At 53.1% G+C, this 16287-nt stretch overlaps 1 protein-coding gene across 1 annotated transcript in view; it reads right to left on the reverse strand.

Annotated features, from left to right (window-relative positions):
• PPP5C (protein phosphatase 5 catalytic subunit) overlaps positions 1-12680 on the reverse strand; it is a 43705-nt gene extending 31025 nt beyond the window's left edge. The window contains exons 1-2 of the mRNA XM_017874323.1: positions 12462-12680; positions 5743-5984 (exon numbers count right to left, since the gene is read on the reverse strand). Coding sequence (XP_017729812.1) covers positions 5743-5984; positions 12462-12582 — 363 coding nt within the window. The 5' untranslated portion in view covers positions 12583-12680. The remainder of the gene's footprint in view (positions 1-5742; positions 5985-12461) is intronic.
• Between the last annotated feature and the right edge of the window lie 3607 nt (positions 12681-16287).

Raw genomic sequence — 16287 nt, forward strand, 5'->3', positions numbered from 1 at the left:
TTTTTATTATTTGCCTGCAGTTTGTACTGAATCTTGAATTCCATCTTGGCTACAGTAAGTCCCCAAAGCAGAAGCTGGGTTTCATTTTCCTCATGATGGTTTCAGTTGGCTCCCTAACTGGAAAAGGCTCTTTTTTTCATTCTGGCGTATACATTCTTGTTTTCATTATAATCCTTATGTGCATTATATTTCTACTATTTAAATTACTAATCTTGTTTTACTTCCAAGAAAATGAAAATCCTGGTATCCTAAAGACTAGAGATGATTGGCCGGGCGCGGTGGCTCAAGCCTGTAATCCCAGCACTTTGGGAGGCCGAGACGGGAGGATCACGAGGTCAGGAGATGGAGACCATCCTGGCTAACACGGTGAAACCCCGTCTCTACTAAAATACAAAACTAGCCGGGCGAGGTGGCGGGGCCTGTAGTCCCAGCTACTCGGCAGGCTGAGGCAGGAGAATGGCGTAAACCCGGGAGGCGGAGCTTGCAGTGAGCTGAGATCTGGCCACTGCACTCCAGTCCGGGCGACAGAGCGAGACTCCGCCTCAAAAAAAAAAAAAAAAAAAAAAAGAGATGATTCAACACACAAGACGCAGCTGTATAAATCAGTGACTTGATTCAGGTCTTCTTTTTGCCACTCTGTGAGGCCATCCTACTTCAGCTTCTGGACACTCTGAAAATTCCTCACTGAGCCATCTCCTTCCCCCTCCCCCCACATGGAACAGGCCTGCCCTAAAGTGAGCCTTCCTAGTGACGAGGGACACCCTGACACTCAGACTTTGATCAATGCTTTCGAGAAGAAAGATTTTGACCAAAAGGGAAAAATGAGAAAGAAAATGAACTTTTCCTTGAGTAATGCAAACCCCCTTTAAACGATCGAGCCTAGAGAGGAACTGGAATGAGGGAGCAGTCATGTCCCACTCCCCACCTTGAGAAAAACCCATCCCCCGAAGCCACTGACTCTGTGGACTCGAGAGTAAGACTCCATAAATAGCTACACATCAACCTCACAATGCCATACACGGACACCGTCACTTACACCCTGTAATTTAACAAGGTAGAGCCAATTACACATCAATGTTATTTTTTAAACCAATGAGAGTTCCAGAAAAACACCCTTTGTAATCACTCCTCTCCTGATTTATCATTTTGTCTTTAAAAGCTTGAGCTTATCTGTTCTCTAGAGCACTTCCCAAGATAACTTGAGGCTCCCAGGCTGGTCCTCAACCTTGGCCCAAATAAAATTTCTACTTATATTAATTTTGCCTCAGTTTCTTCCTTCAGGACAACAGATATAAATGAAGAGATGGAGGAACATTTATGAGGGTAAAGGAATGAATAAATGAGTTATGAATTAAGAAAACTCGAGTATTACATCAACACTTTGAAAGAGGCTCAGAGTCAGAGGTAACATTGTCTCTTATCTCAATAATACCTAATGCCTGAAAGGGGGAAGCTATATATTTGCTGAGATCACGCCTGCTTTTGGAAACTGACAAGACTGAATAGATACCTGCAAACCTGACTGGTCTCACCCTGGGAGACATAATCATATAATATGATGGACTAATTATTAATGACCTAATGGAGTTCTAGTAACAAACCGGCCAGTAGTACCTTTTGAGTTGTATATTCTTTGGATATAAGGGAACTGTGTTTGAAGACCACAGGTGGCCAGTGGTACTGTGAAATATAGGTTTGATATTCATCATGTCCTGTTTCCTGGCACACAACTCCTAAAATCTTTGGAATCTCCAAAGTGATGTGCCTTTTTGCATGCTCATGTGTTGACTAATGGCTAGCCAGCCCTACGTAGCTTCAGGATGGGGGCTGGTCACTGGAATAATCAAAGTGGGACTGTAAGGTTGGAATGTTTCAGCTCCCCCTCCAACCTCCGGGAGGGGAGAAGGGCTGCAGGTGAAGTTGATCACCAATGGCCAATGGTATAATTAATTATGCCTACATAATGAAACTTCCATAAAAACCCAAAAGGACTGGGTCCAGGGAGCTTCCGAATAACTGAACACAAGGAGGTTCCTGAAGGGTGGTGCTCCAGGAGAGGGCGTGGAAGCTCTGCGCTCCATTCCACACGCCGCTCTGTGCATCTCCTCATCTGTATCCTTTGTAGCAGCCTTTATAAAAAGCTGGTAACCGTGTTTCCCTGAATTCTATGAGGGAGTTCTCTAGCAAATTAACTGAACCCAAGGAGTGGGTCACAGGAATGCTAACTAACACCCAGTCAGTCAGAATCACCGGCAAAATAACCTAGGTCTTGTGATCAGCATCAGAACTGGGGGACAAGTGGGGACTAAGTCCTCAACCTGTGGAATCTAATGCAATCTCTAGACAGATAGTGTCAGAATGGATTCAATTAGAGAACACCCGGCTGGTGTCCACTGCAGAATCGACTGCCTGGTTGCCGGTAGGGAGAAACCCCCACTCCCTTTCGTGACCAGTGGTCACAGAAACTTTCTGTGTTAATTGTTGACTGAGAGAAAAGAAAAAACACTTTAGGGCCGGGTACCGTGGCCCATGCTTGTAATCCCCGCCCTTTGGGAGGCTAAGGAGGGCAAATTACTTAAGCCTAGGAGTTTGAGACCGGCCTGGGCAACACCGTGAAACCCCATCTCCACAAAAATTACAAAAATTACCTGGGCATGATGGCGCACGCCTGCAGCCCCAGCTACTTGGGAGGCTGAGGTGGGAGGATCACTTGAACCCAAGAGGCAGAGGTTGCAGTGAGCCAAGATTTGTGCCACTGCACTCCAGCCTGGGCGACAGAGCAAGACTGTCTCAAACAAAAAACAAAGAAGGAAAAAACTCTTTGGTTGTTATTTCTATATTCTCACCTCCTTTAACAGATGAGGACACTGAGGTTGGGAAAAAAGGCACTGGGAGCCATGCAGCTGCCACCCAATCTGAGCTGGCTGTGAACCTAGGCATCCTGAGCCCAGAGCCTGCCCCTCTAGCCCCTGCACTGGTGACTTCAGACCCTCTGCCTGCAGCCCACATGTAAAACAGGGATTTTCGTATCATACCCAACACTCATCTGTACTTGTGTAAATGAAAAGTAATTTCCATAAAACAATATTTATACACACTTCCTCCAAACAATGACCCGTTTTCTCTTCTCTATTTGATGAGGACAAAAGTGCTGAAGCTATTCAACTGATTGTGGCCCAGAAACAGTTACAAGCATGGATTGGGGGTTCAAGTCTCAGCTCTGCCACTTCCCTGCTGGGTGACCCTGGAGGAGGGACATCCCCTCTCTAGGCTTCAGGCTGAATTCAGGTGCACAAAGGGCTCCCAGCAGTGCTGGGCCCAGAGTGAGCAGAAAGCTGAGGAAACTCAGGCTAATGGGAGCTCCCTTGCCCAAGGTCAAGGTCACGTGTTTGCTCTGCTTCCCTGGCGAGCTCCTGGTCTAGCAGGAAACTCTAGCATCTGGCAAGCAGGAGGTCTAGTCTGGGGAAGATGAACTGCCCCAGGGCACACGGAGCCTGAAGGATTGTGCAGAAGGGAGCAGGGCTGGAGGCCTGCAGGCATGTGGATGGCCTGATGACAGGTAAGCCCTCAGGCTCATGTGGGGGTCCCCAATGCTGCTGGGAGAGCCCCCATAGGGAAATGGGCCACGACAATTTAGGTGCTGGGTGTCCTGTAAAAGGCTCTGAATTCCCCAACCCCTCAATCCTCCCTGCCATCTGCCAGGCCTGGAATATAGCTCAGACGTGGCACACCCACAAGATGGCTGAAGCCAACCAGTCCAGCCTCAGGGAGTATGCGGGGTTGGGCCCTAGACTGGGCCAGAGCCTTGAAAAGAGCTCCTGCTCCTTACCCTGGGGAAAGACGCTTCTGCAGCCCCACATGTGACAAAGACCCTGCCCTAAACCTGTCCTTGGGGCTCCTCTCTTCTGCCCCACTGTCTCCCCAGGCCCCCTTCTCACCTGCAGCCCTGCCCCAACCCAACACCGACTGTCCTTCTTGGTTACTCATTACTGAGCCCTGCAGCTTGTGACCTTTACTCAACCACATCATCACAGCCACTGCCACCCAGAGGCGGCCACTCCTCCTGTCACCATTTTCTAGATTAGGACACCAAGAGACAATGAGGGAGGGGCTTGGTCAAGAAGGGCTTGAGAGCCCAAGCTGGGAAGGCCTCTGCTCTGCTGCTCCTGCCCCTTCTAGGAAACCTTCTAGGTGTCACCCTAACCCCCCGCCACATCTCTGCCCCCATCCTAACACGTGTCCCCTGGCCCCATGTTTGGCTCAAGCCTTCACCTGGCTTGAAGTCCACCTTCCACCCCAGCAGCCAACAGCCGGTCCAGTCGTCTGAGCTGGCTCCACTGACTGCAGACTCGTGCTTCTCAGCCCCACACCAACTGCAGACTCGCGGCTCCCAGCTCCCTGGTTGCCCCTCCCTACACGACAGAAGCAGCTCCGAGTGTGATGGCTGCAACCGAAGGAGGGAGTGAAGTGTCTGTGTGTGGCGGCAGGATAACAATCCTCTCGACACACAAGACACACAGCCCCTGCTGCACCGTCCCCACGCGCAGGACAAGCACACGTCCCCATCTCAGGGAGCGAACTCTGAGGTGGGAGAGATAAGGCCCTGAGGGCCGGACCTCCTGGATTCAAATCCCAGCTCTGCCACTAACCAGGTGGGGGTCACTGGGCAGGTGACTTCACCCCTTAGGGACTCAGTTTCCTCATCCGTGGAAGGGGAGTAATCCCAGTTCCCACGTCAGCCTCCCTGAAGGAAGGTGCAGAGCACACCTGGTGTGAAGGTGTGCGCTCGCTCTGCAGGGCCTAACGCCATCAGGATTTTCATCAGGTGGCTGAGGGCACTAGAGAATTCTCACTGTGCCCTAGATCCCCTCCCTCATCAGCATATCACACATATCCTGCCTGCTGTCCCTGGCAACGTTATCACCCTTCCTGTTTTCTTTTTCTTTTTTTTTTGAGAAAGGGTCTCACTGTGTCGCCCAGGCTAGAGTGCAGTGGTGAGAGCATAGCTCACTGCAGCCTTGTGCTCCTGGGCTCAAGTGATCCTCTTGCCTCAGCCTCCTGAGTAGCTGGGACTAAAGGTGCGTGCCACCACGTTTGGTTTATTTTTGTATTTTTTGTAGAGATGAGGTCTCCTCCCCATGTGGCCCAGGCTTGTCTTAAACTCCTGGGCTCAAGCAATCCTCCCACCCTGGCCTCCCAAAGTGCTGGGATTACTGTTGTGAGCCACCGCGCCTGACTGCCCTTCCTCTTTCCTTCAAAGTGCAATCCTCACCTGCAATTATTTTGCTAACCTATTCAGTGGTGGGTTTTCTGCCTGCTCCTGAGAGACAAGCTCTACCAGAAGAAGGGAGGCCGTGTGGCTCCTGTCCAGCACCGGCACTAACAATGACAGTAACCATCAGGTGAACCATCACAGGACACGACCCTGGGCCGGGTACTGGTCTACTCGTGAAAAGCAGAAGCTCACTTTTCCTCACAGCTGCCCTTCAGGCTGATCCTCTTGTTCTCCTCATTTCACAGATGCAGAAAGGAAGGTGCAGAGAGGCAGGGTAACTGGCCCAGGGTCACAAAATGTGAGATGGCTGAGCAGAGCTGTGGCCTGGGCCCAAGGCCCCACAGGCAATTGCTGGCTGGCTAAGTGGTGACTAGAGGCGTGAATGGCTCCTCACACCCATCCCCGCCAGCCCAGCCCTCGGTATCCGCCTGGCTCAGGTGCCAGGCCTGCCCCGTTCCCCAGCTCACCGTCTCGTAGTCTCGCAGCGCGGCCCGGAACTTGCCCAGTGCCATGTTGCTGGCAGCCCGGCGGTAATAACCCTTGATGTATTTCTTGTCCAGCTCGATGGCCCGCGTGGCATCTCCCAGTGCGTAGCCATAGCACTCGGTGCGCAGGTAGGCCAGGCTGCGGTTGCCATAGTAGATGGCATTGCTGGGGTTCAGCTCAATGGCCTGGCTGTAGAACTTGATGGCGTTCTCGTAGTCCTTGTCTGCGGAGATGGAGGACGAGGCATGAGGCAGTGCTCCAACCCCGCGAGGACAGGCCCTGGGCTGGGTGACGCCCAGTCTCCCTGTTCACAGACGGGGAAGCTGAGGGCCACTCTGAGCCCAGAGACATCTCTTCAGCCTGCCCCTCCTGCCTGTCCCAACCAACCTAGCTCAGGGCTTGTTCTCTCGGCCACAATCTCCAGGACTGAAGAGACTCCACACACCCGCGCGCTCAACCCTCCGGCCCCAAGCTGGGCACTAGCAGCAGACCGAAAGAGCACTCCGAGAGCAAGAAGAGCAGGTGCAGAGGCCCAGAGGCGGCTGAGCCTTGTCTGAGCGCCAGTGAGAGCTGGGGCAGCTGGGCACAGTGGGCAGGGGGAGGACAGATGAGGCGGGGAGGCTGGTGGGACAGATCCCTGGGCCCCGAGCAGCCATAGCGAGGTCTGGATATTGGTGTTCTAAGTGTGGAGGGACAGGATGTGACATCTGGCCAAGGAGAGGTCGGATTTTTATTTGAGATGAACTACAGCTGTGCCCTGCATTTACATCGTGACCTGTGGAATCCTCATGTCTCCACGGGAGTAAGGACCATCTGGTGCTCACTTCACAGACAAGCCATGGAGGTCTTGCTCAAGGTCAAATGCCCTGTCTGCACCTGCAGAGCCAGGCTTGATCGCTCCCTCATGCCCATTTGACAGGCAGGAGAGCCAAGGTTTGCACAGTCTTAGAGGCTTGTCCCCACTGGGGGCTGTGATGTACCGGGGCCATGCAGGGCTTCAGTACACAGGTTCCTTCACTGAACTCTCACAAGCCCGGGGATATGGCATTACCCTGTCTCCAAATCTGGGCACTGAAGCTCAGGGAGGAAAGGTCTGTGCTCAAGGTCACACAGCGGGTGACAAGCGGGCCTTCTGAGCCAGGCCAAGACCAAAAGGCTCCCACTCTCACGCCTCATGCCATGGTGACCTCTGGGCAGCAGCGTGGCACAGGGGCAAGCACAGAGCAGGAGCAGGGGGCCTGGGCCCAGTCCCTAGCTCTGCCTTTACTACCTGGGTATTCCTGGGCTACTGAGGAACCCCCTGCGGACTGGGGTTTCCTAGAGTCCTTCTACCAGCAGCCCTGAACAGAGTCTCCAGCCTCACTCCCATTTTAATGTTCTCAAGAGCACTCCGACAGTCCTTCGACCCACAGCCCTGCCCTCCCCAGACAGTGGTGCCCAGTGTTTAGGGTTGAGGCAGCTCAGAGGGGACACCGGGGCTGAGACCTGGAAGATGGGAGTCAGTTGGGTGAAGAGACGGAAGAAGAGAGTCCCAGGCTCCATGAGTGGCTCCAGAGGGAAAGAAAGGAGGCAGGCAGAGAGAGATGGGGACTGACATTACAGAAGTGAGAAGCCGGGTCCTGGGGACTGGGCCAGCAACAATCTAACAACAACCCTCTGCCAGGTTAAATCCTGGCAATCTTTCAAATGGCTCACATGTCCCCTCCTCCAGGAAGCCCTCCTTTACCCTCAGGCTGAGTCAGGCCCCCGACTGGGCTGCCCCAGCCCCTGGGCACTCCTGTGCCTGCCCTGTTCACTCTCATTGTCACTGTTAAGTAATGAGTGTGTCCCTCCATAGCTGTGAGCCCCAGGAGGGCAGGGCCTGGGACTTCCCAGAAACAAGCAAGGGCAGAACCAGGCAGCCCAGATCCGACCCACCCTCCCTGGAATGCCAGAGCCTTCGAGGACTCCTTCAGGCCTCCTGACTGTAGTCCAGAGGCTGCCTGGCCAGTACTCCTGATGGGGCAGCTGTTACTCCAGTGGCACAGGGAGGGGAGCCTGGAGTCTCAGGGCCTGCCACCCGGCTCTGCAGATCTTTAACTCGAGGCCACAGGCAAGCAGCCTCCTCTTTCTGAGCTCTGCCTCATTGGGTGGCCGTGAGGGTTTTACGAACTTGTGTAAGAAAACTGACTGCGGCCGGGCGCGGTGGCTCAAGCCTGTAATCCCAGCACCTTGGGAGGCCGAGACGGGCGGATCACGAGGTCAGGAGATTGAGACCATCCTGGCTAACACGGTGAAACCCCGTCTCTACTAAAAAATACAAAAAACTAGCCGGGCGAGGTGGCGGGCGCCTGTAGTCCCAGCTACTCGGGAGGCTGAGGCAGGAGAATGGCGTGAACCCGGGAGGTGGAGCTTGCAGTGAGCTGAGATCCGGCCACTGCACTCCAGCCTGGGCGACAGAGCGAGACTCCATCTCAAAAAAAAAATAAATAAATAAAACTGGCTGCAGCAAAAGCAGTGGGCAAAAGAAGTGAATGCATGAATGACTAAATGAAGGGAAGAAGTGAAGGGAAGAAGAGGAAATGGGAGGAGCCAGTACTCCACGGGTCGACCCACATGCCATATCCTGGCCCTGTTCTATGTGCTTTACAAACAGGATCATATTTAAGCCTCAAGACATTCCCCATTTTAGATGCAAGGAAACAGATGCCCAGAGAGGTTAAATCATTTGTCCAGGTATCATCAAGCAGGTAGAGAAAGACACAGGGTTTGAACCCAGGCAGCCTGAGCTCTCAACCATGGCCTGCTCCGTCCCCACAAGCTCTTAGACCTGGAGCCTCTTCAGGGGTTAAGCATAAGCCCCCACCCCCGATTTTACAGAAGCAGGGCACAGAGGCCTAGAGAGAGGGGAAGACAGTTGAGACACTTCCCTTTGACTCAGACCTGAGACAGGGACCAGGCTCTGCCCCAGGATTTCTGGAATAGGCCTGAACTTACAGAGCAATCAGCTACAGTTGAGGGGACAGTCCTCTGAGCCCCGGGACCTCTCTTCTCCCTGCTGGGGCCCCTCTTCTCCTCAACAGGGCCAGTATGGCTCTGGGAGGAAGCTGAACATGGGAGCCAAGCACGTGGCGAGGAAGGGGATATCCGGGCCCTGCTGCTCACACGCTCTGACCTTGGGCAAGTGGTTTCACTTCTCTGAGCCTTGCTTCCTTTATAAAATAAACAGGGCCACTCCTAGCCATCTCCCAGCCCCCGGGCAGGATTAAACCCCACGGTGTACCTGGCCACCACAAGGCTCAATTAAGGTGAACTGTAATTATTCTTTTTATTGCTATTCCCACAGCCCTGGAGCCTGGGGCGCTGTGCCTGCTACTGCCTGCCAGACAGCGAGGGGCCTGGGCCAGCAGGGCCGTTCTCCTCTATACTAGCTCAGTGCCAGGCCCCTCTGGCTGCCTGCCCAGCCCCAAGACTCCTGAGAGGCTGGATCCCAGGTCCTGGGGGACAATGGGCTCCTCCCAATGGCAGCTGTGGCCCAGAATTCTGAGGCGGCCTGAGCAGTAACCCTCATGCAGGCTGCTCCCATCACAGGGAAGTCCAGCTTCCACCCCATCACCCAGCTGAGACAGCCTCCTCCTGGACTCCTCCCGATCCCTGGGCTCCCAAAGCCTGGCAGTCACTTCGCTTCTTTTGCCAAGTCAGCCTCCTGAACATCTCTCAGATCCAGCCACTCCCTTCTCACCCTCCAGCCCCACCCAGCCCTGGCCTGGCCTCTCCTACCCAGGTTCCTGGCTCAGCCTCTACCTGGCCTCGCAGTCTCTTCTCCTGCCCCTCCAGAGGGGTGTTCCTAAAGCACAAACCTGACCCTGTCCTTTCGCTACTCAGAACCTCCCAGGGCTCCCCAGAGCCTCACCGCCCCCCCCACCACTCCACCCCAGAAAGTCCTGGCTCCTTCCCACAGCCCTGCGCAATCTGCTCCCCGCAGCTTCATCGTGACCTCCTCCAGCCTCCTACTCACGGCCTCCATGCCAGGTTCCGCTCACCTTTGGGCCTTTGCCACCTGTTTTGTTTTTCTTTGTTCCTGCCTGGAGTACCGTCTACCCTCTCTCCAGGCAGCCACTCTCACTTCCTCTCTGAAACACTTCTTGAATCTATTTCTGTCCCTCCAGCCTGGTTGGCGATCACCACCCCTCACCTGTCCACTAATCTAGCCTCCTTCCTGTCTTACCCTGGAGTCCAGTCTCTGCATGGCAGCCAAGGATCTTTTCTGATGGTAACTGAACCACGGCATCCCACTCTTGAAACACCCCATGGCATCGACCACCCTCAGGATGACACCCACATTCCCCAATCTGACTTCCAAGGTTCTACCTCCGGCCTCATCTCTCACTGGTCCTACCTCCCTCTCATGGCTCCCACCAGATCAAACTTCTCCATACTTTGCTTCTGCTCCTGCTGGAGGCCAACTCTCTTCCAGGGGTCCAGATCCTTTCCACCTCCACCTTCTCCAGGGTTTTGCTGCTGCAAGTCTCCCTTCTCACATGCAGAATCAATTCTCCATCTCTACTGGACTCTACTCTCTTCCATCCTTACAAAAAATCCATCTTCCCCTGACACTGCATGTTCTCTCTTTTTTTTTTTTTTTTTTTTGAGACAGAGTCTGTTGCCCAGTCTAGAATGCAGTGACGTGATCTTGGCTCACTGCAGCCTCTGCCTCCCAGGTTCAAGCGATTCTCCTGCCTCAGCCTTCCCAGTAGCTGGGACTACAGGTGTGTGCCACCACACCCGACTAATTTTTTTAGTAGAGACGACGTTTCACCATGTTGGCCAGGCTGCTCTCGAACTCCTGCGCACGTTCTCTTCTTACCACCCTCCCCCATTTCTCCACTCTCCTTCAGAACCAATACTCCTAACACTTAACATTTGCTCTCTCCACTCCCTCCCTTCCCATTCACTCTTCAGCGCCCTCCTGGCTACACCAGCCCCATCATTCCCCAACAACTGCTCCTGTCAACATCACCATCAGCATCCATGGAGCCAAAGCCAATGGCCAGTGCTCGCCTTGGCAGCATCAGACTCAGGGCACCAGCTCCTTGTTCTATAAGCGCTCTCTTCTCTCCGCCTTCCCGACACCTTTCCTGGCTTCCTTTCCACCTCACTAAGCGGTCCTCCTTAGCCTCCCCCTCTTCCACTCGGGATCTGTCCTAAGTCCCCTCTCTAGACCCTCTTACTAGATTATCTCATCCATTCCCAACAATAGTTTGATCACACCCAAATTCTTCTCCAGTCCAAATTGGCCCATTTACTTACTCAGTGTGTCCTCCTGTAGGGCCAGGAGTGGTGGCTCACGCCTGTAATCCCACCACTTTGAGGCTGAGATGGGCGGATCACCTGTGGTCAGGGGTTCAAGACCAGCCTGGCCAACAGAGCGAAACCCCGTCGCCACTAAAAATACAAAAATTAGCTGGGCATGGTGGTGTGCATCTATAATCCCAGCTACTCGGGAGGCTGAGGCAGGAGAACCGCTTGAACCAGGGAGGCAAACATTGCAATGAGCTGAGATTGCGCCATTGCACTCTGGCCTGGGCAACAAGAGCGAAACTCCGTTTCAAAAAAAACAAAAACAAAAACAAAAAATTCCAAACTGCTCTTTGCAATGACTCGGGGAGACCCTGCATGATTTGCCCTCTGTCTTAATCTCATCTTGCTATTGGTCTCCTGCTAACTAGCAAAAGCCCCAGCCATGCCAGTGTCCTTTCATTCCCCACCCCAGGGCCTTTGCACAGGCTGCCTTACCTCCCTTGAACACTCCTCTCCAGTCCTCCCTCTGTGAGTTTCAGCTTAAATGCTTCCTGCTCTGTAAGGCCTTCCCCCACTACCCTATCTAAAGTAGCCTCCAACCCTTATTCTCTACTTCATCACACTGTTGGTTTGCTTTCAAAGCACTCATCACAATTTAAGTATTTTACTTACTTACATGTTTTTTTTTTTTTCATGTCTGGTTCACCTGCAAAATTACAAACTAAGGACAGGACCACATCTCTCTCATTCACTGCTATATCCCTAGAGTCAAGTACAGTCCTTGGCCCATAATAGGTACTCAATAAATTATTTGTTGAATTAATGAATGAATGGGTGCGCCACACTTGACTCTTTCTCAATATTCTAAGTGATACTATTCTTGGGGATCCCCACCCCTACTCCCAAGGCCCCCACCATCACATTCCTTTTCCTCGGGTCAGCCCAAATCTCCTACTTCCTTGTTCCCCCCATCTAATGATCCATTCCCCACCCCCACGATTGCCGCCTCTATTGGGACTGTCCCTCCTCTACTCCCCACTTGGCGGCACCCACCCCAGGACTCCCCATTTGGTAGCGCCATCACTCACTCCCCCACCACATGTCACTGCCTGGTAGCGCCCTCTGCAGGCCTCATGTTTGGTAGCGCCCTCATTCCAGTCCCCCTCTCGCCCCACAATCGGTGGCGCCCTCCTCAGTCTCTCCTCTGAGTAGCACCCGCTCCGCACGCCACTCCTAGGTATCACTCTCCGAAGCCCCCTATGTCGCCCCTTGGTAGCGCCATCCTGGGCCTCCCCACGCCCAGTCACTTGGTAGTGCCTGCCCCGCGCCCAGGCTGCAGCTCCGCGTTGCCATGGTTCCGCGCGGGCCCGGCACCCCTTGGCCTGGGCCGCTGTCCACCCTCCCTACTAGGCGGGCGCACCTTTGAAGTAGTCATTGGCCTGAGTCTTGAGCTCCTCTGCTCGCTTCAGAGCGCCATCAGCCGGGGGTTCGTCCCGGGGGTGCTCAGCACACTCAGTCCGCTCGCCCTCCGCCATCGCCATGCCGCAAAGCGACCCCTACCCTGGCAACGGCCGCCAGCGGCACCCGGCCGAACCGTCGCGAAGGAGCGCCGGGTGGCCGCCGCCGCTGCCGCACAAGTGTCGTAAAGCGCGGGCCCTGAAGGCGCTCTTCACGCGCCTGCGCAGGTCCCTCTCGCCATAGAGCGCGCGGAGGACAAGGTGACCAGAGGGTCCCCGGACGGTACCCCGGTAGAGAGAGCCAATAGGGAATGAGAGAAGGGGCGCGCGGCGAAACAGAGCTGGTGTGGCCTCTGCTCCCAAAGTTATCGTGTTTCAAGGCTGTAAAAAGTTTCTCGGTTCTTAAAGTGGGATTTTCCCGCTGTCCTCTAGGGTTGGGGGGGTGGGTTGTGAATGTCGCTGGCGGGTGTGGCTGCTTTGCAAGGCAGCGCCATGCCCTACGCGGAGCCGGACCCGGGCGTCGAGCCCTATTGTCAACTACCTGTGTGACCTTGAACAAATCTTCCCTTCCTCTCTAGGGCCTCAGTTACCCATCTCTGAAAAATGGGTGGCTTCTCAAGCCAAAAAAGGTGCAACCCTGAGGGTGTTTTTGAGTTTTTAAATGAAGGCACTCTGGATTTCAAGTCCTGAGCAAGGCTCAGAAGTGTGTTGCACCATCCCCTTTCTTCCTGTGTTCAGCTTCCCAAATCCTGAATCTTCAAATAAACTCTCCTGTTTGTCTTTTTACAGATTCTCTTGTCTGAGATCACAGCGTTTACTGCATGCACTCTGCCTCCCTCATTTACCCTTCACAAGGCAGCTAGAGGTTTTGTTTTGTTTTATTTTGTTTTGTTTGAGAGGGAGTCTCCCTCTGTCGACCAGGCTGGAGTGCAGTGGCATGATCTAGGCGCACTGCAACCTCTGCCTCCCGGGGTTCAAGCGATTCTCCTGCCTCAGCCTCCCGAGTAGCTGGGATTACAGGCGCCCGCCACCACGCCTGGTTAATTTTTGTATTTTAGTAGAAACGGGGTTTCACCACGTTGGCCAGGCTGGCCTCGAACTGCCGACCTCAAGCTATCTGTCCACCTCTGCCTCTCAAACTGCTGGGATTACAAGCGTGAGCCACTGCGCCCGGCCGAGGGATCTTTCTAAGACATGATAAAACCATGGCACACCCTCGCTCCCAGCCTTCCATGGCCCCAGCACCCTTAGGAGAAAACCCAAACTCCTGATTAGGAGACCCCGAATAGTCTAACCTCAGGCTGAATAGTCCAATCGCCAGATTCCACCCCTTCCCCAACCCCCATCTGCCATACACCCTTCCAGTCTGTCCTTTCTAAGCCCTCATGTAGCACTAAGTCCTGTAAGGCTCTGGTTTCCCTGCTGGAAGCACACTCCCAAACCTATCTATTCCACTCCCAAACCTCTTGGTAGTCCAACCCCATCTCTCCCACTGGCCCCCAGCACAACCAACAATCACCCTAAAGGGCAGATATTAGTATCATCTCCATTTTACAGATAAAGACACAGCCTTGCAGAGGTGTTTGACCAAGGTCACAACAACATAAGAAAGTGACAGAGCCAGGATCAGGAATCCTATCTAATTCCTATGTCCTTCATTGCCACTCTACTTCCTCTGTAGGTGCCAGAGCCCATCTTGGTGGGTTAGTAAATGTTTCTTTTGTGTTCTTTGTTTGTATTGTTTGTTTGGGGGCTGGGGGAAAAGGAGGCTGCCATAATGGATTTGAATTTTGGGTTTGAGTCCAGCGGAATCCTTTCCTGACTCTGGGATCTTGGGCAAGTGATCACCCTCTTCTAAGCCTCAGTTTCAACCTCTGTAAAGTGGGGATAATAATTATCCCCATCACACAGGATTAGAGGAGGGTTTGATAACACGAGTACAGCATTTGGCAGGGAGCCTGACACAGTTGTGCTTTTATATTCACCCCATCACAAATACTCAAAGTGGGCTGGGTATGGTGGCTCATGCCTGTAATTGAAGCACTTCGGGAGGCCAAGGCAGGCAGATCACTTGAGGTCAGGCATTCAAGACCAGCCTGGCCAACATGGCAAAACCCCATCTCTACCAAAACTACAAAAATTTAGCTGGGCATGATGGCGCACACCTATAGTCCCAGTTATTAGGGAGGTTGAGGCAGGAGAATTGCTTGAACCTGGGAGGTGGAGGTTGCAGTGAGCCGAGATTACGCCACTGCACTCCAGCCTGGGCTACAGAGTGAGACTCTGTCTCAAAAAACAAACAAAACCAAACAATACTCAGAGTCGGGCAGAGTGCCTAGCGCTGTGATGGGAGGGGGCTTCCGAGGTGAGCTTTTAGGGGCACTTTACCCAATTGGAGCAGGCAGGGAAAGCTTCTTGGAGTAGCTGGTACCTAAACCAAGATGTGAAATATGGTAGGAGATAACCAAGTGAGGGGAGGAGGGGAAGAGAGAGAGGCATTTCAGGTAGAAGGAACAGGAAGTGCAAAAGCTTGAGAGTGTTTTTCTTCCCTTGAAGAGATTCCTATGTGCAACCCTGTATGGGGGGTTATGAGAGTGACATACATGACAACAGAGGGACCCACCTGCACATGAGTCCACGGACACACACTCTTGCACACACATGCTCACTTAACTATGGGGAATCACGTCACACAGACACACATTGGTACCCAGAATTACAGCATCAAGCAGTCCCAGACACGTACACAGAATCACATCACACAGACATACCCAGGTTCAAAACAAAACAAAACAAAACAAAAAACAGCACCTTCCACACTGAGAAACACAGAAACCCAAAGTAACCAGAAACACACAGAAGGCAGAATCATTTCACCCAGACAGTAATATGCACTTGTAGAAGGAATCACAACTCCCCCCCAACCCACAACACAGGTTGGTTCACAGAATGTCACAAAGACCCATACACATACACAGAATGACAATGTGCACACACTCGTGCGTGCACACACACACATACAGAAAACACAGAATCAGAAAGTAACATGGGACTGGCATGGTGGCTCAAGCCTATAATCCTAGAACTTTGGGAGGCTGAGGCAGGAGGATCACTTGAGCCCAGGAGTTTGAGACCAGCCTGGGCAACATGGTAAGGCTCTGTCTCTACAAAAAGATGAAAATAATTAGCTGGGCCTGGTGTCGTGCACCTGTAGTCCCAGCTACTGGGAAGGGTGAGATGGGAGGATTGCTTGAGCCCAGGAGGCTGCAGTGAGCCATGATCACACCACTGCACTCCAGCCTGGGTGAGATAGTAAGACCCTGTCTCAAAAGAAAGAAAGAAAGGGCTGGGCATGATGGCTCATGCGTGTAATTCCAGCACCTTGGGAGGCCGAGGTGGGCAGATCACCTGATCACCTGAGTTCAGGTGTTCCAGACCAGCCTGACCAATGTGGTGAAACCCTGTCTCTACTAAAAATACAAAAGTTAGGGCCAGGCACAGTGACTCACGCCTGTAATCCCAGCACTTTGGGAGGCCAAGGCGGGCAGATCACGAGGTCAGGAGATCGAGACCACGGTGAAACCCCGTCTCTACTAAAAATACAAAAAATTAGCTGGGTGTGGTGGTGGGCGCCTGTAGTCCCAGCTACTCAGGAGGCTCAGGCAGGAGAATGGTGTGCACCTGGAAGGTGGAGCTTGCAGTAAGCCAAGATCCCGCCACTGCACTCCAGCCTGGGCGGCAAAGCCAGATTCTATCTCAAAAAAAAAAAAAAAAAAAAAAAAAAAAAAA

The sequence above is a fragment of the Rhinopithecus bieti genome, unplaced genomic scaffold (genome assembly GCF_001698545.2).
Source record: "Rhinopithecus bieti isolate Rb0 unplaced genomic scaffold, ASM169854v2 scaffold_7888, whole genome shotgun sequence".
Classification (NCBI taxonomy): domain Eukaryota; kingdom Metazoa; phylum Chordata; class Mammalia; order Primates; family Cercopithecidae; genus Rhinopithecus; species Rhinopithecus bieti.